Raw genomic sequence first — 11,082 nt, forward strand, 5'->3', positions numbered from 1 at the left:
AGTAAACCTTTGATATTTTTATTTAGAATATTTGATCTAAAAAAGCTTTTATAGTTTGAAATATCGAAGGTCTACAACACTGGGTTGAAAAGATATACAAATTTTAAAAAAACAGAGTTTGTGGCAAAAACTCAGTTTCTTTATTCTGGCCCGGGTTCAGCTTTTGCTAGCTGTGAATAATGGTAGTTAAAAATGCAACTAGCAAAATAAATGTAGATCAAAAAACTATGTGAGCATGCACTTCTTAGTTTCTTATTCGAGCGCTAACTTGATTTGTAGATTTAAAGCTAGACAGTTAGATTTTAAAACTCATCATGTTTATTTCAGATTGATAAATATTATAACACACAGCCATAGAAGCGCATATTTGAGGAATTTTACAAAGCTCCATTATTGCTTTAGCATCATAATACATAATGGTTACTAGTAAAACAAATCAAAAGACCGGATTTAATGAAATTCGAGAGATCGTTGAACTATATAGAGACGGTTCAACCATGTATCTTTCATGGCTGGCTCAATTATGAACTACAGAATGCCAATGTTTGGTTTTAGACATTGATTGATGAACCCGATATTTGTGGGAGTCTAATTGGGTTGATTGAAATCTTAAACTTTGATTCAGGATTTAAGCCAGTAATTGATCTGGCGGTAGGAAGTTCAGCCACCTCTTTCTAGTTAATTTAATTCGGTCTCAGACACACACAAATCCCTCATCGTTAAATGTTTTGTCAGAAAGTTTGAGTGCATATGCATTTCCTGAATATGCATCTAAAAACAAAAATCTTAATTAATATTGTATATGAATTAATATTGTATATTAAACTTTGTCACCATGTTACAACTTGATCTATGAACCATCTATTAGATAGACTCATTCTTAATTTGGTTTATAAAGGTTCCCTATTAATTTCAAAAGGTTTTTTAACAGGTTATCATTCTCAACAGCTCCAAAAAAGGTGCCATTAGGCCTTTACGTATCCAAATTGAAAACCAAAGATAATAGAATATATATTAGAGGGGAATTTAAAGAATCTCTCGGTATGATTTTTTTCAGTCTCTTTCAGCCTAAAAGGGAGTTCATAGTGTACAAATCATGTAAATGTTCACAAATTATATGCAGTAAAGTACATTGATTAATGTTCCCTAGACTATCCATTTCAATTTCGAATTTTTTAAAGCTGTTAAATAAACTTTATAAAGAATAAGGTGAATAAGAAACATAATTTGCTTTATAGTTAAAACGGAAAATCATCGTTTGTATAGTGAAAGGCATAGAGTCTATGTGAAATGATCATTGGTCAATTATGAAACCAGCCTATTTCATAATTTGGTTTTCATTTAATATTAACTTCAGATTTTCTATAAAATGATATTCCAGGGCCGAAAGGTTATATAGCATAAATATGTGAAGTACACCTGCAGTATGGAAACAGTACAACAAAATGGCCGTTTTACACTTTTTTCTAATAAATTCCCCTCTAATATATATTCTATTCTATTTGTTGAAAACCTTGTACAAGAGAGGTTTTAAAAAAAGTTAAAAAGTTTTTCGGAAGAATGGTTAAAAACATTTATTTTCACTTTAGACAAATATTAACATGCGACATCCATTTTTACAGGCTTTTCAAATAAGTAAACATGCAGCTTAAATAGTAAACAAGTTGTGGACTATTTTTGATTTTTTGCAACAACGACTAGGTTTTTGACTGTCCCAGACCACTGTGCATAATTTTTTTGTTTGTTTCTAGATTTAGAAAAGAATAAATTTTAAGCGCACTAGTGTAGGAATGAAGACAAACCAAACCCTAATAATATTGTTAGGGTTAACAATAATAATATTGTTAGGGTTAACAATAATAATATTGTTAGGGCTAACAATAATAATATTGCTAGGGTTAACAATAATAATATTGCTAGGGTTAACAATAATAATATTGCTAGGGTTAACAATAATAATATTTGTGTTTACTTTAAAGAAACTTTACCTCTCTAACTAGTACAATCCTTGGTGCCAGAAATGTATGTGGGATCTTTACTCACAGCCCTCATACCAGAGCGTATATGGCATTTAGAACCTTGAAATATCAATGAAGATATAAATTCTTGTTTGAAGCGTGTTTAACTCTAAAACTAAAACCCTGTACGAAAATTTCGGGTTGATTATTAACATTCTCTTGACTGCCAGGCAGGGTTTCATTTTAAGAATAAATTAAGCTCCCCGGAAGTGTTAATTGCTCCCCGGAAGTGTTAATTTATATCTTCTTTAAAAATTTTACTTAAGATTAAATTTAGAGAAAAAGCATAAAAGTACATACCAGGAATACCCCAAGTCCAATACTCACAGAGAGAGTCTTTTGAATCAATGCCTGCTTTAACCTTTTTAACCTTATTATTAAGTTTCTATTAAGTTTCTTTACAGAAAGATACAAATTGATCCATAACTCATTTTAGGTTAATCCTTGATTTTTTGTGTGAAAAGTGATAATTAAAAACATTATAAAAGTGATAATTAAAAACATTATAAAAGTGGTAATTAAAAACATTATAAAAGTGATAATTAAAAACATTATAAAAGTGATAATTAAAAACATTATAAAAGTGATAATTAAAAACATTATAAAAGCATTTATTCCCTTCAGCACAATGAACTCCGCAAGCTTGCCAAGTGAGAACATTAGTAATATCTCTTATCATAGTGGCTGCCTAAAATTTAATCATATCTATCGTAAGATGGGTCGAATTTTGCTTTTTCCTTCTCAGAGCTTAGGGGTGAGCTAAATATATTCGCCTAAATATTCTAAGAAATTTACAAAAAAAATTATCAAAAATGGCGAGTGTTATTATAAGAATAAAAGAGATAAAAAAGTCGCCTTAAAACTGCAAAAAAATTCTTCAAAATACACTATAAAATCTATACTACAGGAAGAACTAGAATAATTTGGAGCTATGTGAAGGTACATGGACGGACAGAAAGATAGATGTATAGATAGATAGATAGAATTATCTTCATCAACCATTTATCTATGTAAAGGAAGAGAAATAATTATCTAAAATATATATAATGAAACTTCTAATGCTGAGCTCTCAGAGTAGAGAATTCCGCAAGTTTTTTTGCGCAAATAATTTTTGCAGTTGATTTTTCTTAATCAAAAATGCTTGAGAAAAAAATTCAAAAATTTATTGTTTGCTGGAAACCCATTATTTGTGAAACAGTTCTCAAGCAGAGTACATTTAATCTTTTCTTTCCCCCACAACTTTCTATCAAGAGAATAACGTCTACAACATGGATGTCTACAATTTATCTCATCTAAGGTTTAAAAAGGTAAAAATAAAACCTAGAAGCTTACCGTGATCCGTACTCCTTCTTGGGGACATGCATCTAAATATGAATATCTTCGGGTAAACTTTTTACAGTTTTTTATTTGATTGTTTCTGATTTATGCTAAGGTAAGGTCTATGGTATATTCCCAAAGGCATTTTCTCAAGGGTGACCATTTCCCTGGTGACAACTTCCCAAATCTGCAATTTCCCAAGCAGCAACTTCCATAGGGTTGTGGTCAGGCATTCTGAGGCGCTGCAAACTGCTATGGGGGCCAAGCACTGCGGCTAGGATAGGCTATGGGGCCTAGCACTGTGGCTATAAGAACAGGTTAGGGGGCCGAGGGCTGTGGCTAGGTCAGACCTGGGAAGTTGCCACTTTGGGAAGAATATTTCTTAGTTTTGACCACAAGAAAGTGAACATTGATAAATAAGTAAAAGATACTTTCCATAGAAAGATGCACTAAAGGCAGACTGAGTGTTATTGTAAACATCAGGATACTGTGGAAAGGAAACTAAATAATTGGTGTGAGTATGCTTAGTTAGCATTTAGCAGGATTACTGTCGCATGATATTAGGAATATTTTTATTACAACAACATAAAAAATTGAAAACAAAGATTGGAAATTTCCTGAAATCATTGTTTTTTTGTTTGGCTGTTATTAAACCTAAAACCAATTCCTGATCAGTTATTAAATGTTACTCTAAAAGTTTTATGAAACATGTGCTTAAACATCTTTCAAAGTAAAACAAAAATGTTCAGAGACAATGTAAAAAGGTTTATAAAGTCGCCTTCAACTTTTTTTTATCAAGTAACACTGATGTTTTGTGTTTTAATGAATGTAGTTGCATTTGACAACAAATCAGTTTTATTATATAAGATTAAATATCCATGGTCTGCGAATTTTGGGTCTTTCTTTTAGATTTAGACTATTTTCTTTCTGCAAAAAAAAATTTGAACATTAATTTCCATACAGACATTTTGATTATATTTTGTAACTTACAAATATCCATTTAACGTAGGGCACAGAAACATTTAAAAGCTTGAAAATAATACAAAAAAGCCTTCAATAATCCTTTTGTTAAATAGCCTTCAAAAGTTCATTGGCATTCATCATAAAATAATTTTTAAGGCAACATTTTACAAATTCTTTCGTTTTTAATAAGAATGAGAAAAAACATTCTTAAAGGGAGTGACCGGCTATGTAAGGTAGTTGAACTGAGCATGCAGTGTTGTGGAAAACTTCTTTCGGATTCATTTGAGACATACTAAACTTTTTAAAGATCTGTAAATCCTGAGTTTGAGCGCAAATTCCATGTTCAAAACTCCTACTTTGGGGGTGGATACGTTTTCAGAATTAGTTTTTTTAAATTATTAAAAAACGACGACATAAAAAGTAAAAAGTTCTTCAATAAAGTACAGACATCATGTATCGGAACAGGTTGAAAAAAATAAAAATTAACTGTTATAATTAAAAAAATGTTATATATTTATTTTAAATTTATTTTTAGTCCTGAAAATGGTTCCTCATTTTCCGTGTGGTTTTCTGCAGATTTTCTAGAACTATTATCGAAAAGACGACATTTAAAGAATTTAAAGAAATCTGCGAATAAATTCAAAGAAAATAAGAAATTCAATATAATAATCAAAACGAAATAATTGATTTTAGCATTGATTTATTGACAAATTTCTTTTGAGAAATATGTTCCCAATAACCATCTAATTAGATTACTGTATAATTTTTACTTTATTTTTCGTTGTCGTTATCTAGTAATTTAAAAAAAAACGATTCTGAAAACGTATTCACCCCCAAAGTAGGAGTTTCGAACTTCGAATTTGAGTTCAATAACAGGATTAACAGATCTTTAAAAAGTTTAATATGTCTCAAATGAATCCAATAGAAGTTTTCCACAACACTGCATGCTCAGCTCAACTACCTTACATAGCCGGTCACTCCCTTTAAGTAAAGTCCACAATTTGTAAATACTTTAGTATCATCTGATTGGTTCTGAACACACACAAAAGAACCAGGAAAATATAATTTTATGTGTGATGAAATTTTTGGTTGAATATTTGAATTAATGACCTAGTTCCTCAAGGACTGGGAAATCCCAGCGAACAGTCCATCTTCTGAAAACAAACATTTTTTTCATAAGTATTATAAATTATAAATGGTATAATATCTAAGAATATATTACCCATTCACTATCAACATCCTAGAGCTCTTATTGCTATAACTTATAAACTCTTTCCAGCCCTCTTCTCCTTTATTGGCTGAAAATTATCTTTTTTAGGGGAATTTATTTTCCAAGAAATAACAAGGCACTAACTTTATTTTTCATGCTAAAACAATTCATGAACTCTCCAGAAAATCCAAATTTTGTAGTATTCACAATGTTTAAATTATGTCTCACTTGATTACAATTTCATTTATAAGAACCGGGGTTAGGCCAGGGGAAATATTTTTTCTAGAAAATAAACCCCCCTGAAAAAAAATTTTATTTCAAAAAATAAAAAAAATTTAAAATTTGAATTTACATTAATTGGTAATTTTCTGTTTTAGTGAACATTTAGATATTTTTCTTATTGGGAAGTTGCAACTTTGAAAATTGCGCTTGCAAATAATAACAGAATAATACCTGCTTCATTGAACACTGCATAGAAGACATGACCACCCTCTGGTTGTCCATCCCACCCCCCTCCCTTTATTATCACAAGTCCTAAATTAAGATTCATTAAAGAGATTGTAATCAAAATCTCAAGTGACCTTCCATTTACAGAGGAACATCACCAATTCACAATGGCACCCTTTAAACCTTTGACTGACTATCAAGGTCAGAGACCTCAGTGTATATATCTCTTAAATGCTGTGTAAAAAGCTGTTCAATCACCGTACTGTTGAATTCAACTTAGATGACATTCCATTTATTCCTGGAAACTCTAGAATTGAAATTTACATTCTGCCACGGCTAGAAGGGAGATATTAAATATAAACCAGCTTGATAACAAAGTGTTCAGCGATTACAAGCGCTTTTCTTGTAGTCAGAAATGCCCATCTGTAAACAGAAGGTCACTTGAAATTTTGCTTACAGTCCCTTTAATTTTTTTAAATGATAAATAAATAACTTCTTGTTTTCATTGTTTTAATATGAAATAATGTAATACTGAATTAGAACTGGAGTAAAGTTTATCTAATGGAGAACCAAGTTTACAAACGGAAAAAATGCTAATTTGCAAATTTTGCAAGATGCTTTCTGAACAATAAGTGTGTTTCTTTTCATACCTTTTGAATTTAACATTTTTTTATTAATTGGCCAAAATTTATTTCTAAGGGAAATATATAATTGGCCCTGCATGCAGTAAGGTTAAATGCTTAGCTTAATTTAATAAATGGCGCGCGCCATAACCTTATATTCTGTTAGTCATTTCTGAAAATTTTAGATCTTTAGCTCCTACATAATAAGATAAAGTCCTTGCTAAAGTTTAAAAAAAAGAAGGCCGCAAAAATATTCAGAAAAATAATGATATTATATGTAGAAATATATGTTTTAGATCAAGGAATTTTATTCCAATGGATCTAATTTTTCTGGAAAATTTTGAAAAAAATGACAGATGGCATCATAAAATCAAGAACATAATATGTTTGAGTCAACCAGGGATTTTTAAGATTTTAGCAGTGACCATATCCTAGATATCTAGTTCTTGAGATATAACTTAAGTTAGTGCTCAGTGCTCATAAAACATAATGCAATGGGAAAAGTTACGCGCGCATCTATGTATTGGTAATCTGTGGACACTTTACCCTGCAGGCTTCCAATATAAATATTATAAAGTACTCACTACTCAAATCTCTTAAAACCAAAATCAAACAAACCTTTCAAGGCTTTGTGACAGCTTTAAAATATCAATCCAACTGCAGTAATGTTACATTACACATATTTATTTTACTTATTTTTTTAATAACTGATTTGATTACATTTCTGTGGTTCGGCCGAGTTCTCCAATCATAATTTCAGTCAAATCGCCTAAGGGGTTCATTAGTTATGATCGGACAATACAAATAAACAGCCAAACATAGATAACTACTTTTATAGATTCTTACTATTCAAGCATCCCTTTGTGTACACGCTGATAATACCACTTCCAGGTGGGCCAGAGCAGATGGCAGTGCCAAGTTTACATACTCCATTCTAATAATTGATAATAATGGATATTTTTAGTAAATGGAGGTATCCTTGAAATTACATCTTCAGTGATGCGGGGGGGGGGGAGATAAATCTAAGCTGCACCATATAGTCTCTATCCAAAATTAACTCACAAACATAGAGTTGCCGCAATGCCCTTACCCATATTGCTTTAAATCCGAACCCACCTGTCTTTACTTTTAAAGCTTATTTTCATCTAAAAAACTACCTGCTGAGTGCTCATGTTAATCTTTTCAAAAACAATTTTTTTAAGTAGAGAGAATTTTAATCTTTACAAGAACTAATGGATCTTTGCGTTGGATTTGGTTTAAAATCATCTATGCGACTCTATGTTTGGAGTCAATTGCTGGATGGAGACTAAACGTGTGCGGTTTGCCTCCCCCCCTTCTCCAGTCCCTGTAAGATGTTAGTTTAAGCAACTATAAAGTATATTATAAGAATACCTCGAATATAATACCGTTGCAAGGTGGGGATAGACTGCAGGCAGCAGCACATTGAACCTATGGCATAACATAAATAAAATAAACTTAAAATAAAAAATTATGAAGATACAATTGAAATGCTTAAATGAAACAAAACATATGTCAGTTATTAACCTACCCTAGTTTTAGCATTAGCTGCTTTAAAATCTAGTGCTGAACTTAACTTCACAAAGCTATCAACCACTACATCAGTTTTCTTAAATAAAATATCCAAGGTAATACCTTAATAAATCATTAATTTTATCTCTACCAAAGCCTGACAAATCTGACAGATCTCAGAAATATTAATCAACTGCTTTTACAGATTATTTTGTAATTGTTATTGTAGATAAGCCATTTCTTAAAAAAAAACACTGACTTCAAAAGAATTTAACTTAATTCTTTCACTTCTATTGGAGTCTAGAACCAAATTTAATGAATTTAAAGTTCACTGAATTCTACCTACCACCGCACCGGTTCAAATTTGAATCATTGATTCAAAACCTTCCTAACTCTTTAACTTGAATCGGTAATACAAAGTAGCAAGTAGTTCAGTGCACTTCGTAGCTCAATCTCATTTACAACACAATTGCTTCAACATTTTAAATTTATTGATTCTGTTATTCTGTTATTCTGTTATTCTGTTATTCTGTTACCTTGTATACAGTTGTCAGTGCAGTCATAGGCTCAGCAATCAAATATGGAAGATGGGCCAACAGATACAAAGAAACAATTGTTTTCTTCTTCATTTTTTCTTAGAAAATTCATGATGTCAACTTTTAAATAAACTTGTTTTTACTGGACGAAGTTTTAAAAAAACTCAAGTTTGTTATTTACACAGGTCATGCTCGTTTTAACGAAATTGAAGAACTCATGTTGTTTTTACTGAAGAAACTAAATTTTCGATTTTTTACGGAACGCTTGAAAAAACGAACATATTGGGTTGATTACTGTGTTTTATAGCAATATCAAATAGAAAAAAGTCAGATAAATCCTGATATTTTTTCGTACAATACTGCACTTCCAGTTCAACTACCTACCTAGCCAGTCACCCCCTTTAAACCTAATTAGTTCATAGACATAAGAAATGTTGTTTTTAAGCCGGGTCACATTAAATTAATCTCCATAAAGGTGGATGATTCATTTGATGTACTGTCCGTTTGCCATCTATAGGCTATGTGCATACTATGCACAACTGGCCTTAAAGTCGGGTCTAAAAATCAAAAGTTGTTCGGATCTAGTGTAACCAGTGTGAGCTCAATAGCTCAGAATAGGGATAGTTTCATTTATGTAACCTCATACGGACCTACGGACCTACAAGCATGACAGCTTATTAGCTCTTTTGTAGCTATAGGTCGGATAGAAAGTGGGTCGGATATATAATACGAGGTGAGTATAGTTTATTCAGAGTCTGTCCATCCAGTAATCATGCTTTCAACGCGTGGAAAATGCCAGCCGCCGTTAAAATCTCTCTTTAAAACTCAGGCCACCAGGCTGATTCACACAAGGGAGCGGAAACAAAGATTTGCGAGGCTAAAACCGAAACAGGGAGTTAGTATACACGAAGAATCGAAAGAGGGAGAGGGTTTATCCGTCATATGAGGCGGACGAAAGGCGGAGGGTCTGCAGAGAGCTTCGGCTTTCCTTGATTCATTAGTATTGACCATTACTTCTTTTTTATAATGTAAATATATCTTTTCTATACTCTGTAGTCTTACTCACATCAGTTTCAGGCTTTATATTTTCTTTATTCTCCACCACTTTTAGATGCTAACACTAGGTCGTTTCTTTGGATGTTTTTTTTAAGATTAAAAAAAGGCTATAAAAGACATCTAACGGGCACTGGGAGTGGGAACGCCGCGGCAAAATTTAAAGAATTTGAGACGCAGCTTAAATATTGTTGGTTCCACTTCAAATTGTATTCAATGCAAGATTTAAGCCGGCACTCAATTTAAACCGGTTTTGGCGGATTTAAGACGCGGCTCAAATTCATTAAATTCGGACTCTGGGTACTTTTTTGCTGGTTTTTATAATTAACATACTTTGTTCCAGTTTATAAATGTGTATCGGTATTAAGTTTACAATTTCATTATAGAATTACGCCGATTGTCATTAAAATTCAATTCTAGGAACAATTTCCTTTATTTGGAGGTCGTCTTCGATACCTAACTTACACTGTAAGTTTCAACCTATGTGTTTCCTGAGATCTATAATTTTACAATGCACAAGTAAAAGGCTTCCAATCCTTACAGCGGCGCGGTGGTCCATTCTTATGTAAAACAATTCAAAGCCAACCTTTAATAAAAAAGTGTCAGTAATAAATGGTTCTTAAAATTGATTTTTACGTAGAAATTGACTATTAATGTAATAATTGGAAGTACACAGCATGTTTTAGATTTTTTAAGAGTAGGAATAGCCTAACGCCGTAATAATTGGAAGCATTTTGCTTGTGTATTGCTAAATCACAGATCTAAGAAAACGAGACAAAGGTCAAAACTTGCAGTGCCAGTTAGCTAGTGAAGACGACATCTAATCAAAAAGTGACAATTTTGTCAATTTTATCTTATAAGCAGGCCTGTAAATCAAGAGTTACAATTATTTTAACTCTGTGGCCTTTTTGTTTAGGGGAAAGGATTAAAATATCTTTTTCCTTTTTCATCAGCTAAATATGCCCACTAATGATGAGACTGTAAAGACGACTTGAAACTTTAAAGATTCCAAGTCTTAAGTTTTCTGGAAAAAGTCTTGAAATGTCGGATAAAATTATTTTGAAAAGAAAGAATTGTACAGTTGCGGTCAATCATGAATATGAGGGAAGTCTGTCCCAATGTGAATCAGACAAATAACAGATTTCGTACAGTTGTCTCTGAAGTCTGTTCCAATGTGAATCAGACAAATAACAGATTTAGGGTCACTTAAAAAACACTTTACCGTTCCCCTTTAAGAGAAATGTAAAATACTAGCTGAAGTGCACGTGAAAATTTAAAAAAAATAGACTTTTGAAAATAAAAATTTCGATTAAAACTTTTTTTATAGCCTATGTTTCTTTGAAATGTAAGACTATAAATACCAATCAACAGTGAATAGGCTGTTT

General features: G+C 31.8%; 1 protein-coding gene across 3 annotated transcripts; it reads right to left on the reverse strand.

The window, feature by feature from the left end:
- Positions 1-295: 295 nt before the first annotated feature.
- On the reverse strand, positions 296-8,769 carry LOC111715323 (uncharacterized). 3 transcript variants are annotated; one of them, XM_023490642.1, is made up of 13 exons: positions 8,645-8,768; positions 8,128-8,205; positions 7,971-8,027; positions 7,425-7,512; positions 5,962-6,042; positions 5,521-5,596; positions 5,409-5,452; positions 3,771-3,836; positions 3,351-3,382; positions 2,637-2,706; positions 2,319-2,354; positions 1,989-2,078; positions 296-771 (listed from the first exon to the last, which is right to left on the reverse strand). In XM_023490642.1, the coding sequence occupies exons 1-12, from the start codon at positions 8,735-8,737 to the stop codon at positions 1,993-1,995; spliced, it is 807 nt and encodes a 268-aa protein (XP_023346410.1). In that variant the 5' UTR covers positions 8,738-8,768; the 3' UTR covers positions 296-771; positions 1,989-1,992. The 3 variants fall into 3 exon arrangements, with proteins under 3 accessions (XP_023346410.1, XP_023346412.1, XP_023346411.1); XM_023490644.1 differs by lacking the exon at positions 8,128-8,205 and having other exon boundaries at positions 8,645-8,769; XM_023490643.1 differs by lacking the exon at positions 3,771-3,836.
- Positions 8,770-11,082: the final 2,313 nt, after the last annotated feature.

This window comes from Eurytemora carolleeae, unplaced genomic scaffold (genome assembly GCF_000591075.1).
Source record: "Eurytemora carolleeae unplaced genomic scaffold, Eaff_2.0 scaffold1585, whole genome shotgun sequence".
NCBI classification, from domain to species: Eukaryota; Metazoa; Arthropoda; class Copepoda; order Calanoida; family Temoridae; genus Eurytemora; species Eurytemora carolleeae.

Excerpts from the sequence above, each read along its gene's own strand:
- LOC111715323 (XM_023490642.1), bottom strand. The coding sequence starts at position 8,737 with ATGAAGAAGAAAACAATTGTTTCTTTGTATCTGTTGGCCCATCTTCCA. Across the intron at positions 5,597-5,961 it reads TGCAGTGTTCAATGAAGCAG|CCAATAAAGGAGAAGAGGGC; the intron begins GTATTATTCTGT and ends GATAATTTTCAG. Across the intron at positions 2,079-2,318 it reads TTGGACTTGGGGTATTCCTG|GTTCTAAATGCCATATACGC; the intron begins GTATGTACTTTT and ends TGATATTTCAAG.